General features: G+C 38.1%; 1 protein-coding gene across 1 annotated transcript; it reads left to right on the top strand.

The window, feature by feature from the left end:
• Positions 1–6888: 6888 nt before the first annotated feature.
• On the top strand, positions 6889–7354 carry LOC129639337 (ubiquitin-conjugating enzyme E2 variant 1-like; the record flags this gene model as incomplete). The annotated part of the gene is made up of 2 exons (XM_055564435.1): positions 6889–7086; positions 7283–7354. Coding segments are annotated over 2 exons (270 nt in total), but the record flags the coding sequence as incomplete, so codon positions are not given.
• Positions 7355–18636: the final 11282 nt, after the last annotated feature.

Genomic DNA, 18636 nt, shown 5'->3' with positions numbered 1-18636 from the left:
GCTGCAATGAAGACCCAGCACAGTCAAAAAATTTTTTAAATAAAATAATATAAACTTAGAACTCAGGTCTGCACAACTTCCTTCCAAGAGTTGCCACAGGAATTGATACAGAAGAAATAAACAGAAAAAAAGTAGTCAAGAAACTCTAACATTGAATCTGGGAATAGACATTGCAAGGCTGCCATACTAAAGTGGTATGAAGGAGGTATAGAACCTGAAGCTCATGCCCAAAATATAATATAAGAGTAATAATAATAATAAACATAGCTAACATTTACTGAACACTTTGTATGTGACAGGCATTGTTCAAAGCATTTTATATGTTTAATTAATTAAATCCTCACCACACTCTATAAGATAGATATTATTGTCTCCATTTTATAGTTGAGTAAATGGAGATAGAGAGGTTAAATGCTTTATCTAAGGTAGTAAATGGCTGAGCTAAAAGGGAATACTGAAATTCAAGATATGGTTCAAGGAAACTCTCAAAAAGACAATTCAAACTATACAATTGTAAATTATACTGATGTAGCAGAAAGAAATAGAAGTGAATACCTAAATAAACCAGAGAGCTGTCCAGGGTGATGGATAACATGAGGAAAGTAGACTCCTTTAAGTTCTGTTTTGTTTCTGTCTTCTGTGTCAAAGAGAATTATTTTCAGGCTGAAAAGTGTAAAAAACAACCATTGCTAAGAAATAACTAAAGACTAAGATGGTTGAAAAGATTATAAAATGCACACACACAGGCAAAAACTCAGTGTTCTAGTGTTTCTAAATGGCTTTCAATCTCCTGGGATGTATGAATTAAATCCAAGAATGTATAAAATTGGTCAAGCTATATTCACTGTCTTTGAGGAATCACAGAGAAGAGATGAAATCACGGATGAGTGCTGGAGATGCATTCCTTTTTATTTTTCCTATTGTTTTTTTAAGATGAGAAGATAGATTCCAGAATTAAATATAGGCATATTGCCTTCATTCTTTTCTTAAAATTCATTCTCTGCATATAGCAGCTAGACTCTTTGAGTAACATAAATCAGACCATGAAACACTGCTGCTTCATACAATGCTCCCTGTACTTAGAACACAGTCTACACTCTACCATTGCTCTTATCATGTGGCCTCCCTCCTAAACTCCATTACTCATTATTGCTCCATTGTTCACTATGCTTCAACCACTTTGATCTTCTGTCCCTGAACACACCAAGATTGTTCTTGCCCCAGGGCCTTTGCATTGCTGTTATTCTTTTTTCTTTTTTTTTTTTTAAGATTTTTGATATTTTTATTGAATTTTTTACAATATTGCTTCAGTTTTTTATGTTTTGGTTTTTGTCCACGATGTATATGTGATCTTAGCTCCCTGACCAAGGATTGAACCCACGCCCTCTGCATCAGAAGGAGAAGTCTTAATCACTGGACCACCAGGGAAGTACCCTGCTGTTGTCTTTGCCTAGAGGATTCTCCCCTTACATAAATCCTTGTCAACTAAACTAAATCCTTGTCAACCAGATCTCAGCTAAAATACCATCCTCTAATAGATGCTTTCCCTAATTTATCTAGTAATACTTATCTAGTATTACTGTCCTGCCCTACTCTAGTCACTTTCTATTCCATTTCCTGATTTTACTCTCCTCAGAGTATTCACCATTACCTGAAATTCTCTTACTTGTGTGTTTGCTTATTGCCTGAACCCTCACTAGTACATAATCTCCATGGGAGCCAAGATCTTGTCGGTCTTGCTCTCTGTTTTAGCCCTAGTGCTTAGAATAGTTTCTAACACAGAGCAGGAGCTAAGCAACTACTTGTTGAATGAATAATTGACTACTTGAGTCATGGGAAAGATTCTAGAGCAGATTATTAAAATAATTGTTCATGAACAACTAAAAAGGTAAGTGATTATTAGCTTATACTAATTTCATTTTATTCTCTGACATGGTCAATAACCTTGAAAATCAGAGATGTATGGTATGCAGAGTATACATATACAAAGGCATCTAACAAGTTATTTTTTTTTTTATTACACCCATTCACTGATTATGGATAAGAATTGGCTGGAAACTCTTCATATCATTTTTTTAAAACACTGAGTGACTTTAGCCAGAGTATTTTCATGCCATTCTAGAACACAAGTTCCTAATTTCTTTGGACCTTGAACAGCTTTAAGAATATGATGAAAGCTATAGATATAGAAAAATATATATATATGCATGTGTGTGTGTGCGTGTATGCTCAGTCATGTCCGATTCTTTGCAACCTCAGCCTGCCATGCCCCTCTGTCCATGGGATTTTCCAGGCAAGAACACTGGAGTGTGTTGACATTTCCTTCTCCAGGGGATCTTCCCGACCCAGGGATCAAACTCATGATCTCTTGTGTCTCCTGCATTGGCAAGTGGGTTCTTTACCAGCTGAGCCACCAGGGAAGCCCACATATATGCATACATTTTGCATAAAATTTACCAAGCTCCTATTGATTCATGGACCCCAGGTTAAGAAATGCTGTACTAGAATAGTTCTAATGGAAAACTTCCTGTTTTTACTTTCATTGTTCCTTCTTTCTTTCTCTTTTCCTTTTTTTTTTCTTTAGCTTAAAACAACAGACATATATATCCTCACCAGTCAGGAGCAGAGAAATCTGGAATCATAATATTGGTAGGTTTGTTTCTTTCTGCAGATCTGGTTCTTAAATGTTCAACAATTTTATCAATTATTTAGATGAAGAAAGAGGGATGATCTGTCATGTTTGGAGACAGCAAAAGACAGTAGACATATAAGGTACATTAGAAAGCACAAACAAAAATCTTAAAAGAACAAGGACTAGTTGTGATGGATGACATATAATAGGAAATTTAGAGTTTTAATCAATTGCAAGTTTGACATGGGATAGCATTGATGTGGACAGCAAAAGCAGCTAATCTAATCTTATGTTCCATTAATAGAACAAGATAGGTGATAGCAGAGACTTCTCTGCATGGGTTGCAACATATTGTGAGTATACATATCAGTCTAGGTGCTACCCTTTACGAATATATGGACTAGTGTGTTCAAATGCACTTGATAGGCATGGTAAAGAAACATAAAATCAGTTCTTATAGGCAAACACTAATTGAATGGAAATGTTAAGCTGAGAGTAAAGAAGATTCTGATGGGTGAGATACTTTGTCTAATGTTAGTTGGTTCCAAATATTTGAGAGGTCTAGACGTGAAAAAAGTGATATGACTTATTCCATATGACTATAAGTCATACATCTGGGACCAAAGGTTATAAAATGATATTTATTTTAATATCTGGAATCACCTTATAAATAATAGAAGCAGTCCAAAGATGGAAGGTATCACCTTAAGCAATAGAGGGTATCCATCACATCACTGAATCTATTAAATCAGAAGTTCCATAGTTAATTGGCAACAATGCTACAGAAGGGACTCAAATGTAAGACAGAAGGTTGGAAACTAGATAACTGTTCTACTTTCTTCTTACTCTAGGAACCAAGCAAGTTAGGTGATTGTGAAGAATGATGCCCCAAAGTCATCTAAGCAGTGAGAATCTAATAATAACTCTAGTTCAGAATATTATGGAAACTCATTCTCTTCAAGCCTATTAATCTCCTCATCTTCTTGAGATTTTTTTTACCCAAACAATGTATATTGGAAATTACCTCTTCTTTTAAACATAGGATATCTTTATAGCACAAGTAGAAGAACTGAGTATGGTAACATGGGGGAAAAACATATGGCAAAACAATGTCTAGTTTTTCCCAAAAGGCAGGCTGCTGACAGTTTGATAGGTTTGGGGAGAGAGGGAGTGCAAGAATGAATTCAATCCTACCACAGCTGCAATAGTTTTGTTAGGTAAAGTTCTGATTACAAATTGCAAAACTGCTTCATGTTTCATGTCTATGACAGGATTATTTAAATATATCACCCAGCAACAGCAAGCAGATCCAATCAATTGTGGACATTGTAGCAGTCTGGTACATTTACTGCTTTGCGGACAAAACTTTCCCAAAATTGCTTTCTAAATGTTATCCACTTAATAAACAAGGATGTGAAGCCACACAAGACACCCACCATTTCTGTAAACTCAGCAAATCTCCAGATAGAAAGAAGGAGGGCACGATTAGTCAGACTGCAAATGGAAGAAGGTAAGGAAGAAAAGGAGGGAGAATAAAAGATGAACATCCTTTGTTTATCTACTACTTCTATGCTCAGTGATTTCACATATACTATTAACTCTTCTCTACAAACATGAAGCAGAAATAATCATCCCCATTTTAAAAGCAAAGCAGCATACTTAAAGCAATTAAGTCATTTGACCAAGGTCCACAGTTTAGAAATGATTGCAGGAGGATCTGACTCCAAAGACCATAATCTTTTCACTACAGCACACTGCCCGCTACAATGTGTTGAGTTTAAGAATATTTTGAAGGTGTAATATTTAAGTAGACTTCACTGACTTTCAGTCATCTTCAGCAGACAAAGCCCTTACCCCTGCTTACTTCTCCAGATTCTTCTTTCACTACCCCACTGCTCAAATTGTACAGGCCAGAGAGACTGAATACCTTGTGGGAACATGGAAGGTGTTAGGCTATCTCAGCTTATTTGTATTTGTATATTCTCTCCTCTCTGATTTCTTCTTTCAACTGACTGCCCAGCTCCTACTTTTCTTTCAAGAGTAACGCAAGCCTAACCTTTCCAGAAAGCCTTTCTTGTCCATCTCAGATAGACAATTGCTATTCTATAGTACCTTGAGGATATTTATATTACATTCTTTTTCAGACTCCATTTATTGTTCTTACTTATCTTTCTCTCCACACTAGACTGCAGCCTCTTCAAAGCAAGAAATTGGACTTGGTTTCACTTTGTATCTCTAGCATCTGGAATAGTGTTTAGAATGTAGTAAACACATAAAGGCTGAAAGAATGGACAGCAACAATAACAACAACAAAATGAAAAAAATGAGGTAGGCAGGTCCAATTTAGTAATAGGCAGACAGATTGCATGTGATCCCAAGTAAAAGATCTCAGATGAACAATTTCACAATACACTGGGGGAACATTTCCATTAAATCAGGAGTTACCATTTTCCCTTTGTTAAAAGAAGAGCCAATCCTCCTACTAGACTTGGATGTCTTCCAAGTTGTCCTTCTTTCTTAGTATCAAGGTTGGTACACTTAATAAGGAGTGTTTGACTCCCTTTAGAGTCAGCATCCATTATCTTCTAGGCTCTGAGCAATTTAGAAGCAGAGATCCTGATAGTTACAACCTTGGTCTACCTCTTTAATGAGACAGATACATATGATTGCCTGGTTTCACTCCAACAATGAGCAGATATTAGTTTGCTTTCCCTAATGTATGAGCCCTCTGCTCCTTGGAAGCATTTGGATTGCCTTGTCTTGCTTCCAACTATTTCTCCTAGCTTCCTTTGCCTATCGATCAAGAGACAAAAACAGAAAGGAACAAAGAAATAAGTCACATATATCATTTTTCAATTTTCTTGTGTGAAACCCTGTGACTGCCTCATTTCAATAAGAAGGAAATTAGTTCTATGCCCTTTGAAGTGAGCTGAGTCACTCATAATTTGAAAACAATGCAACTGCAGAGAGACAGAATAGTGCCTAAAAAGGAATGCATGTAAAATGACCTGGGTTCTTTCTAGTCCTAGCTGTACTACTAGCCAACTATGTGACCTTGGACAAGCCACTTAACCTCTCCAGGCTTTGGTTTCTTCATCTGTAAAATTAGAAGATTGGGCTATATGATCCCTAAAGTCCCCTTTTGCTCTTAAATTATATCTTGAACACACACACAAGCATGAATGTAAAGTGACTTCACCATAGTATACAACCCTATATTTTAAAAGAATTACTGACTTATTCTAAGTACAAACCTATAAGCCTATTTCCACTGTTCCATCTCTGTTTTTCTAGTTGAATGCCTGTTTTATTTTTTTAAATTGGAGTATAATTGTTTTACAATGTTGTATTGGTTTCTGCTGTACAATGAAGTGAATCAGTGAGTAAGTATACATATACCCCTCTGTCTTGGATCTCCCTCCTCACCACCATCTCACCTCTATTTTATACATGGTAGTGTACTTATATGTTAAACCTAATTGGAAGATTAGGTTTGAATGCATGTTGATACATGTGATTCAAATTTAAGTATGATATTTTCAGCCAGCCAAAAGAGACTGCTGGAGCCTGCAGCCTTGCTACTTTGGTCTAAATGCCTCAGACTGGCTTCAGAAGACCCAAATTTCTTTGGAAGATGATATTGTGTTGATTCTATGGGACAGGCCACAACCATCATTCACTTGACCCCATGCCCACTCCTAACTCACCTGATAGCTTTTTGTCAATACTGGGTAACTATGTGTCACGGAGAGAGGGTGAGGAACTGGAACTAAGTGTTTTCACAAGATGTAAAATTCAGTCTAAAACAACTAATGGGTTAAAAGTTGAAGGAGGCAATGAGTTATAAGTGAGAAATTTATAGCTATCCATAAAGAGCAATGGGCCAGAAACTGAGTAGATACAGAAATAAAAACCTGGAGAGCATATATACCAATGCTTATGGGAAAAAAAAGAGAGAGAGCCAAAGTCTAAGCAGGTAACAAGAATTTGATGTGGTCAACTGCCAAATGACAGCATGGTTGGTAAAGCTCTGTGCCAGCAATTCGGGCCAAGAGATCCACCATAATAAAAAGTATAGGACAAGGTGGACAGGAAACAGACACGAGTCTCTGACCACCAAAGAGATCAAGCAGATCTGAGCCAAGCAGATACTTGCTGCTAGGAAAAGAATCATTCCAAAGCACAATCTAGGTGCTGGCCTTTGAGTGACAGCAATGCAAGATGGCAGCCACCATGGGCCCCGATGATTAATATACACCCTTAAAATAGATTGTGACCCTAAATACCAAGAAGCACACACTTTTGTAAGATTTGTACTAAAAACTAATATGAATGGAGTTAATAGTTCTGATGGATTGGTAGACTCAAGAGCCCTATCAGTGCTAGCAAAATGGCAGAATTCGTATAGCATAAAAGTTTTCCTGCAAGAGCTTCAGCATCTAATGATGTCTAAAGTGTTAGTCACTCAGTCTTGTCCAACTTTGCAACCCCATGGACTATAGCCCACTAGGCTCCTCTGTGCATGGGATTCACCAGGCAAGAATACTGGAATGGGTTGCCATTCCCTTCTCCAGGGGATCTTCCTGACCCAGGGATCAAACCCAGGTCTCCTGCATTTCCAGCAGATTCTTTACCATCTGAGCCACCAAGGAAGCCCCAGTGATGTCTAAAGAAAATATGAAACTCCCTCAGCTACCTGAAGGAAAGTGTGATAGCAATTAATCAAAAAGAAAAACCATAGGCCCTCTCGAACTCCCTCCATTCAATTTAAGCAGTCTTCATTTTCCACAGTAGTAAATTTTCTAGATATGTCTTGTAGACCTCAAAGTACTAGAAAAAAAGCTCCCATTCAAAGTTTATCTTAAGATAGTGTAAATGATACTAATTTTTTGTCCATTTTAAATATACAAGTTGTGTTATAACAACAACAAAATCACATATTCAAGCAAGTAGATGTGTGAGGCCATCTGACTAATCTGGGGAGTTAAATTTAACTGGCAGTTAAAGATAAAGACTGACTAGCTACCCATCTCAAGAAGGTTGTGGCACGCTGGTTGCAGAAGCCAGTCTCACAATACAGTGAGCCTCAGAAAGAAAGGATAATATGACCACATTCTCTTCTAACTTTCAAGGGGTGATCCCATCAACAAGTAGAAAAGTAAGTACACTAGTCTCAAAGGCCAGATTCCGCTCAAAGTTTTCATAAATTTGTGGGAATAATTGACTCTGGTCCTAACTTGGGTGAGAGAATTTTGTTAAACATCAAAGAGGGGAATTTCTCTGGTGGTCCAGTGGCAAAGGTTCGATCCCTGGTCATGTAACTAAGATCTCACATGCTGCAGGGCAACTAGAGAGCTTGCGCACTGCAACAAAGACCCAGCACAGTCATAATAAAAGCAAAATTAAAAATAAAATAAAATAAAATCAATAAGGAGCTAGCTAGGCAAGATAGGTCACAGCCTAAGAGACAGCAGCAACTCCCAGACCAGGAATGGCAATCTATCGGCAAAGTTGCACCCACTTCTTACTCTCAGGTTTATGGCATATATTGCTACCTAATCTCAACACTCCTTTTAGATAAGCCTAAGAATCCTACTCAACACAAAGCCCTTGATAGCCACTATTAACTGATTGATCAATGTTTGACATATAAGATTAAATATATTCTCCATTTACATTACAATGAATTGTTAGAGCAACTATAGTCCCAGACTTCATGAAGCCTCAGAGAACTTATTCTGTGTTGACTTTACGATGCCAATTCTCAATGTCACTGTACAGTCCACCAGTGCTACCCAGGGCCCTGGGATTAAGGACAAAATCATTTTATACCTTGTAAGCCTGCTACATAAATTCACAGTGATTGACAGAGCCTATCCAACCATGCCTCTGCCTTGCATTTTGTGGTTAACCCCTCATGACCCGTAACAATGACCTTAATGTAATGTAACAGAGCCAGCACCACTGCCCTGTTGACCCAGGCAGAGTGGATAGAGTGTTCAGCTTTTAATTTTGCAGGGCCAGTCCACATGCCATTCATGATATTTTCCATTTTTCTAAAATGATCCAATTTCCTGGGGAAATCATTCTTGGAAAAGTTACCACCTTCTTAGTAATTCTTCAGGTAAAACAGTTTCAGAGGTTGGTTTCCAACTGAATGTGTACATTTATTTCCAATTGAATGTATAAATCAGAAGGTTTGCCTTACTTTAAAACATTTTCTTCTATCAAATAAAACTCTTCCTTTGGAGAAGATTTGCTTGATTTATAAGCAATGTAAATGGACTGGAATATATCCCCATTCTCATTTGAAGACTCTTGAACAAAGGGAAACAGCTTGTTAAATACAGCAGTGATAGGGCCATTTTACATGATTATTCTGAAGCAAATCCATTAGTGATAAAGCAGTCTTACATTTTCTGATAAGTTTAAGGCATAAGAAGAACCTATGTTTTCCCACCTTTAATTTTGACGAACCTTGATAATGTTTTCCAGTTTAAACTAAAAGCAGACAGATCTTCACAAAGACGTCATATCATTTTTTTTAATCTAAGGAAAAAAGGTTATGAATTGTAGTATTCAAAAGCAAATTTTAAAAGGCAATAATTTCACTAAGAACTATTTGCATCTATAAATATAAACAATTTTACTTTAGGGAAAAGAAACTTCTGTTTCAAAGACTCAGAGCTAGTGTTTCACTTTGTTATTTTGCTTTTAAACAAAGTCCTGAGAGAGAGAGAGAGTTAGTCATTCAGTTGTGTCTGACTCTTTGTGACCCCATGGACTATAGCCCACAAGGGCTCCTCTGTCCAAGGAATTCCCCAGGCTAGAATACTGGAGTAGGTAGCAATTTCTTTCTCCAGGGGATCTTCCCGACCCAGGAATAGAATCTAAGTCTCCTGCATTGTAGGTGGATTCTTTACTGTCTGAGCCACCAGGGAAGACCAAACAAAGTCTTGCTACTTCTCAAATAGATCCTGAATACTAGAAGATTCTCTTTAAAAGTCAATGGTCCTTGTACAATGATGTGTTAGTTTCAGACAAATCATCTATACTCCAATAATATTTTTTTAAAAAGCTAATGGGCCTTACAGATTTAACTCTGTACTGGATTGAGTATGATTAAAATATTTTCTAAAAAGTATATCAAAAATTAACTAAAGCCTATTCAATTATAAAAGAATTTAAATGCTATTTTAAATTTCTAGAGTGACTGTAACAGCAATTTTAAAAATTATATAATCTGAAAATCAAGAACTTACTTAATTTTTTATTAAGACTTTATGGGGGGGGTTTCTTCTGGGCTCTCTATTCTGTTATATCAGTCTATGTGTCTATTTTTATGCCACTGTTATACTGTTTTTATTGGTACAGCTCTGAGTGTAGTTTGAAACCAGGGAGTATGATGCCTCTAGTTTTGCTCTTCTTTTTCAGGGTTGCTTTGGCTATTCTTGGGGCTTCCCTGATAGCTCAATTGGTAAAGAATCCATCTGTAATGAGGGAGACCTGGGTTTGATCCCTGGGTTGGGAAGATCCCCTGGAGAAGGGGAAGGCTACCCACTCCAGGATTCTGCCCTGCAGAATTCCAAGATCCACTGGGAAGGGATAGGCTATCCACTGCAGTATTACTGGGCTTCCCTTGTGGCTCAGCTCATAAAGAATCTGTCTGCAATATGAGAGACCTGGGCTCAATCCCTAGGTTGGGAGGATCCCCTGCAGAAGGGAAAGGCTACCCAATCCAGTATTCTGGCCTGGATCACAAAGAGTTGGACACGACTGAGTGACTTTCACTTCACTTTGGCTATTCTGAGTTTTTTTGTGGTTCTGTATATATTTTAGAATTGCTTTTTCTTTCTGTGAAAAATGCCATTGGAATTTTGATAGAAATTGAATTGAATCTATAGATGCAGTCAACTAATATTTGACAAGGGACATAAGAATACTCAATGTGAAAAGTATAATCTCTTCAATATCATTTAAGAGAACTGGGTAATCACATGTAAGATAATTAAATCAGACCTGTATCCTACACCTCTCACAAAAATTAACTCAAAGCATATTAAAAATTGAAACATATAACATGAAGCCATAAAACCTCTAGGAAAAAACCATAGAGAAAAAGCACCTTGACAACTGGCCTTGTTGATGATTCTTTTTTTATATAAAACCAAAAGCACAAGCAACAAAAGCAAAACAAGTAAGGGAGAAAAACATCAAAAAATCTTCTGCAGAGCAAAATAAACAGTCAACAAAATGAAAAAGTAACCTAGAGAGTAGGAGAAAATATTTGCAAACCATATATATACCTGAAAGGGAGTTAATGTATGAAATATTTATAAAACTAATACAGTTGATAATTTAAAAATACAATTAAAGATGGGCAGAGAAACAGAATAGACATTTCTCCAAAGAAGACCTACAAATGCCAAAGGCATACATGATAACATGTTCAATGCCACTAATCATCAGGAAAATGCAAATCAAAACTACAATAAGCTATCACCTCATACTCATTAAAATGGCTATCAACAAGAAGACTAAAGATAACATGTGTTGGTAAGGATGTGGAGAAAATGGCAAATAGATAAGGAAACAATGGAAACAGTGACAGACTTTACTTTTTTGGGCTCCAAAATCACTGCAGATGGTGATTGCAACCATGAAATTAAAAGACGCTTGCTCCTTGGAAGAAAAGTTATGACCAACCTAGACTGCATATTAAAAAGCAGGGACATTACTTTGCCAACAAAGGTCCATCTAGTCAAGGCTATGGTTTTTCCAGGAGTCATGTATGGATGTGAGAGTTGGACTATAAAGAAAGCAGAGTGCCGAAGAATTGATGGTTTTGAACTGTGGTATTGGAGAAGACTCTTGAGAGTCGCTTGGACAGCAAGGAGATCCAACCAATCCATCCTAAAGGAAATCAGTCCTGGGTGTTCATTGGAAGGACTAATGCTGAAGCTGAAACTCCAATACTTTGGCCACCTGATGCAAAGAGCTCACTCCTTGTAAAAGACCCTGATGCTAGGAAAGATTGAAGGTGGGAGGAGAAGGAGATGACAAGGATGAGATGGTTAGATGGTATCACCGACTCAATGGACATGAGTTTGAGTAAACTCTGGGAGTTGGTGATGGACAGGGAGACCTGGCATGCTGCAGTCTATGGGGTCGCAGAGTCGGACACGACTGAGTGACTGAACTGAACTGATACATTTTTGGTGTGAATGAAATTTGGTGCAGTCACTATGGAAAACAGTATGGAAGTTCCTCAAACAATTAAAAAATAGAACTACGAGCAATTCCACTTCTGGTTATATATACAAAGAAAATGAAAACAGAATATCAAGAGATATCCACATATCTGTGTTTGAAGTGAAGTAAAAGTCTCTCAGTCGTGTCCAACTCTTTGCGATCCCATGTACTGTACAGTCCATGGAATTCTCCAGGCCAGACTACTGGAGTGGGTAGCCTTTTCCTTCTCCAGGGGATCTTCCCAACCCAGGGATCAAACCCAGGTCTCCCACATTGCAGGTGGATTCTTTACCAGGGAAGCCCATATCTATGTTTACTGCAGTGTTATTCACAATATCCAAGATAAGGAAACAACTTAAGTGCCTATCAGTGGATGAATAGATAAAAAGATGTGATTTATATACACAATTAAATATTATTCAACCATGAGAAAGAAGGAAATCTCTCCATCTGTGACTAGCATGATGGAACTTGAGGGCATTATGCTAAGTGACATAATTGAGAAAGAAAAAGAGAAATACTGTGTGATCTCACTTGTATGTAGAGTCTAAAACAGTCAGGCTCATAGAAACAGAGGGTAGAATGGAGGTTATCAGGGCCTGAAGGTGGGGAAATTAAGGAGATGTTGGTCAAATAGTACAGACTTGCAGTCAGATGAGGAATAAGTTTTGGAGATCTAATGCAGAACATTGAAATTATGGTTAGCAATATTGTGTTATAAACCTTAAAGTTGTTAAATGACTAGATACTAAATGCTCTAACCACAAAATGAAGTAATAGTTATGTGACATAATGGAGGTATTGGCTAACACTAAGGTTGTAATTGTACTGCAATATATAAATGTGTCATATCAACATACTATAACCTTAAACTTATACAGTGTTATAGGTTAATTATATCTCAATTTAAAAAACACTTCTTTGTTTTAAAGCAACTTTAGGTTCACAGAAAAACTGGGGGGAGGGCACATGTATACACACACACACACACAAAGACGTTATATACTCCCTGACCTCACAACTGCATAGCCTCCGGTAATATCAACACCCTGTCAGCAGAGTGCTACATCTGTTACAACTGATGAACCTACATCAGTACATCCTTATCACTCAAAGTAAGGTACATTAAGGCTCACTCTTGGTGTTTTATAATTTGTGGACTTGGACAAATGTATCTATCTACTTGGACATGTATCTATCATTATGGAATCATACCTAGTATATTCACTGTCCTAAAATTCACCTGGGCTCCACTTATTCATCCCTCCTCCCCATGTCCCAGTCCCTGGCAACTACTGATCTTTTAACTATCTCCATAGTTTTGCCTTTTCCAGAATGTCACAGTTAGAATTATATAGTATGTAGACTTTTCAGATTGGCTTCTTTCACTTAGTAATGTGCATTTAAAGTTCCTCCATGTCTTTTCATGGCTTCATTGCTCATGCTTTTTTAGTGCTGAATAATATTGTCAGTGTCTGGGTGTACCCCGGTTTACTTGCACATTCTCCTACTGAAGGCCATCTTGGTTGCTTTTCCTTGTCCTTGTCTCCTTGTGTTAGTCACTCAGTCACATCTGACTCTTTGAGACCCCAGGGACTGTAGCCCGCCAGGCTCTTCTGTTCATGGGATTCTCCAGGCAAGAATACTGGAGTGGGTTGCCATGCCCTTCTTTCAGGGATCTTCCGACCCAGGGATTAAAGCCAAGTCTCCTGAATTGCAGGCAGATTCTTTACTTTCTGAGCCACCAGGCTCAGAAGTTTTTTAAGTTTTATCAATTATGAATAAAGCTGACATAAACATCCATGTGCAGGTTTGCTTATTTTTTTGTGGACTGAAGTTTTCAGAATTTATGTATTTTTAAATGGAAAATAGTTGAAAGACTAGAGTATTTAACAAATATATTGCTATTTTATGCTTATTGCAGCAATTAAATTTAAAACTATCACAATTTAGACTTTTCAAAGTTAAATTCCTCTATTAAGCCTTCTATTCTAGAAAAAATATAGAGCTAAGATTTTCCAGATTTAGATGTTTAGTTACCTCAGCTATTCAAAGCAAACAAGAATCCCCAAATAAGAGAAACTATGAAATAGCTAAGAAGTAAGAGGTGCATAGTTCATAGGTCTTGTCAATAATGTTTTCACTGGCCAGAGAAAAGGGGTAAAATTTTACACAACACCTCCCCCCCGCCCAGGGAAAAGGAATAGTTGATCGATTAGCCTAGATAGCAAAATCCAGCCCCACTGCAGCAAAACAGAGAAGAATAGGAAGGGAGGAGAGAGATCAGTGAAAAACAATGGAAAGAATATCAAAGAGGAAAGAAGATCCATGTTATAAAACACGAGAATAGCAACAAAACTCTGACATATGTGAGCAGAGACAGCAGATCACAAGGAAGGAGACAAGAAGTGTGTACAAGTGACCTGGGGGCTTAAGGACAAAGGGGAAAGTCAGCCCCCTCACTAATAACTGAGAGAATCAGTGAGTCAGGGAGTAAGAAAGAGAGAGAGAGAAGGAGGGAGGGAGGGAGGAAGGAAGAGAAGGAGGAAGAGCAGAGAAAGAGGGGAGGATGGAGGGAGAAAGAAGAGAAGAGGAAAGAAGGGAGGGAAGGAGAGAGGAAGGAACGAAAGAGGGAGGGAGGGAGGAAGGGAAGAAGAAAGAAGAAAAGAAAGAAGTGACTATAGGTTCACACTGTACTCCAAACCTTAATAGTTTCTAAAGGTTTAGCTTCCAAAGTAAAAGAATTGACATATATAAAAAACCTGAATTAATCAGATTCAAGAAAAACTCTTTACAAAAGCAGTGAAGCTTACAGTATATTTTAGTAAGATTTCCACTATAAATAATCTTTTTTTAAAAAATGCTTGAGGGATGGATAAAAAATCACAAACTCAAGACATTTAATACCCAGATCATGGAAGACAACTGAATAATTAGCCTACACAGAAAACTCCCAAATTGTCAAATGTCCTTTGAAGTAATGCTAATGGGTAAATGTGGATGGCACTTTGTGGACTGACATTAGCAACAGTACATTACAGTGTTTAAGCTTGAGGGTTCTGCAGCCAGACAGTCTGGGTCAAATTGTGGCTCTGCCACTTACTCAGCTCTTCTTTGGTTACCTCATACTAAGTTATGCCTTAAGTAAATTTTTTAATTGCTCAGTGCCTCAGTTTCTTCATCTGTAAAATGTAGATAAATATTACCTACTTCATAGAGTGGCTGAAGGAATTAAATGAGATGAGACAGAAAACGGATTAGCACAGTGCCCAGCATATAGCAAACATTCAATAAATGTTAGCAATTTTTATTATAACACATCATTTGGGCAAGTCAAATAACCTGCCCACCTTTAGTTTTTCCTGCTACCCACTGCCATTGTACCAATTTTCTTAAAACTAACCTGCTAAAAAGTTCGATGACACCCTGTTGTATATAACAAATAAAGTCTACATTTCTTGTCTTGAAATACAAGACAATTAAGGTTCTCCTACAACTGGGTAACTTTTACTAAGGCTTAAGGTTCTCCTACAACTGGGTAACTAATACTAATTATGTATTGGGCCACCCAAGACGGATGAGTGATGTTGGAGAGTTCTGACAAAATGTGGTCCCCTGGAGAAAGGAATGGCAAACCACTTCAGCATTCTTAGCTTGAGAACCCCATGAACAGTATGAAGAGACAAAAAGGTATGACACTGAAAGATAAACTCCCCAGGTCAGTAGGTGCTCAATATATTACTGGAGAAGAGTGGAGAAATAGCTCCAGGAGGAATGAAGATGCTGAGACAAAGTGAAAACAATGCCCAATTGTGGATGTGACTGGTGATGGAAGTAAAGTTTGATGCTATAAAAAACAATATTGCATAGGAACCTGGAACGTTAGGTCCATGAATCAAGATAAGTTGGAAGTGGTCAAACAGGAGATGACAAGAGTGAACGTCGACATTTAAGGAATCAGTGAACTAAAACACTTGGGAATGGGAGAATTTAATTCAAATGACTATTATATCTACTACTGTGGGCAAGAATCCCTTAGAAGAAATGGAGTAGCCCTCATAGTCAACAAAAGAGTCCAAAATGCAATACTTGGGTGCAACCTCAAAAATGAAAGAATGATCTCTGTTCATTTCCAAGGCAAACTATTCAATATCACAGTAATCCAAGTCTATGCCTCAACCACTAATGCTGAAGAAGCTGAAGTTGAATGGTTCTATGAAGACATACATGACCTACACCAACAAAAAATGTCCTTTTCATCACAGGGGACTGGAATGCAAAAGTAGGAAGGCAAGAGATACTTGGAGTAACAGACAAGTTTGGAGTACAAAATGAAGTAGGGCAAAGGCTAACAGAGTTTGCCAAGAAAATGCACTGGTCATGGCAAACACAACTTATGGGTCACAAAGAGTGGAACACGACTGAGCGACTGAACAACAACAAATTATGTATTAGTATTATCATCCCCAAAAAAGATTACTAACATCCAAAAAAGATGTCCTTTTCATTATAGGGGACTGGAATGCAAAAGTAGGAAGTCAAGAAACACCTAGAGTAACAGGCAAATTTGGCCTTGGAATACAGAATGAAGCAGGGCAAAGACTAATAGAGTTTTGCCAAGAAAATGCACTGGTCATAGCAAACACCCTCTTCCAACAACACAAGAGAAGACTCTACACATGGACATCACCAGATGGTCAACACTGAAATCAGATTGATTATATTCTTTGCAGCCAAAGATGGAGAAGCCCTATACAGTCAACAAAAACAAGACCAGGAGCTGACTGTGGCTCAGATCATGAACTCCTTATTGCCAAATTCAGACTTAAATTGAAGAAAGTAGGGAAAAACACTAGACCATTCAGGTATGACCTAAATCAAATCCCTTATGATTATACAGTGGAAGTGAGAAATAGATTTAAGGGCCTAGATCTGATAGATAGATTACCTGATGAACTATCGACGGAGTTTTGTGACATCGTACAGGAGACAGGGATCAAGACCATCCCCATGGAAAAGAAATGCAAAAAAGCAAAATGGCTGTCTGGGGAGGCCTTACAAATAGCTGTGAAAAGAAGGGAAGAGAAAAGCAAAGGAGAACAGGAAAGATATAAGCATCTGAATGCAGAGTTCCAAAGAATAGCAAGAAGAGATAAGAAAGCCTTCCTCAGTGATCAATGCAAAGAAATAGAGGAAAACAGCAGAATGGGAAAGACTAGAGATCTCTTCAAGAAAATTAGAGATACAAAGGGAATATTTCATGCAAAGATGGGCTCGATAAAGGACAGAAATGGGATGGACCTAAGAGAAGCAGAAGATATTAAGAAGAGGTGGCAATAATACACAGAAACTGTACAAAAAATATCTTCAGGACCCAGATAATCACGATGGTGTGATCACTCACCTAGAGTCAGACATTCTGGAATGTGAAGTCAAGTGGGCCTTAGAAAGCATCACTATGAACAAAGCTAGTGGAGGTGATAAAATTCCAGTTGAGCTACTTCAAATGCTGAAAGATGATGCTGTGAAAGTGCTGCACTCAATATGCCAGCAAATTTGGAAAACTCAGCAGTGGCCACACGACTGGAAAAGGTCAATTTTCATTCCAATTGCAAAGAAAGGCAATGCCAAAGAATGCTCAAACTACCACCCAATTGCACTCATCTCACACGCTAGTGAAGTAATACTCAAAATTCTCCAAGCCAGGCTTCAGCAATATGTGAACTGTGAACTTCCAGATGTTCAAGCTGGTTTTAGAAAAGGCAGAGGAACCAGAGATCAAATTGCCAACATCTGCTGGATCATCGAAAAAGCAAGAGAGTTCCAGAAAAATATCTATTTCTGCTTTATTGACTAGGCCAAAACCTTTGACTGTGTGGATCACAATAAACTGTGGAAAGTTCTGAAAGAGCTGGGAATACCAGACCACCTGACCTGCCTCTTGAGAAACCAATATGCAGGTCAGGAAGCAACAGTTAGAACTGGACATGGAACAACAGATTGGTTCCAAATAGGAAAAGGAGCACGTCAAGGCTGTATATTGTCACCCTGTTTATTTAACTTATATGCAGAGTACATCATGAGGAATGCTGGGATGGAAGAAGCACAAGCTAGAATCAAGATTGCCGGGAGAAATATCAATAACCTCAGATATGCAGATGACACCACCCTTATGGCAGAAAGTGAAGAGGAACTCAAAACCCTCTTGATGAAAGCGAAAGAGGAGAGTGAAACAGTTGGCTTAAAGCTCAACATTCAGAAAACAAAGATCATGGCATCCGGTCCCATCACTTCATGGGAAATAGATGGGGAAACAGTGGAAACAGTGTCACACTTTATTTTTCTGGGCTCCAAAATCACTGCAGATGGTGACTGCAGCCATGAAATTAAAAGACGCTTACCCCTTGAAAGGAGAGTTATGTCCAACCTAGATAGCATATTCAAAAGCAGGGACATTACTTATTCAACAAAGGTCCGTCTAGTCAAGGTTGTGTTTTTCCAGTGGTCATGTATGGATGTGAGAGTTGGACTGTGAAGAAAGCTGAGTGCCGAAGAATTGATGTTTTTGAACTGTGGTGTTGGAGAAGACTCTTGAGAGTCCCTTGGACTGCAAGGAGATCCAACCAGTCCATTCTGAAGGAGATCAACCCTGGGATTTCTTTGGAAGGAATGATGCTAATGCTGAAACTGCAATACTTTGGCCACCTCATGCGAAGAGTTGACTCATTGGAAAAGACTCTGATGCTGGGAAG

Source organism: Bubalus kerabau, chromosome X (assembly GCF_029407905.1).
Source record: "Bubalus kerabau isolate K-KA32 ecotype Philippines breed swamp buffalo chromosome X, PCC_UOA_SB_1v2, whole genome shotgun sequence".
Classification (NCBI taxonomy): Eukaryota; Metazoa; Chordata; class Mammalia; order Artiodactyla; family Bovidae; genus Bubalus; species Bubalus kerabau.
This window is presented reverse-complemented; position numbering and strand designations above follow the sequence as displayed.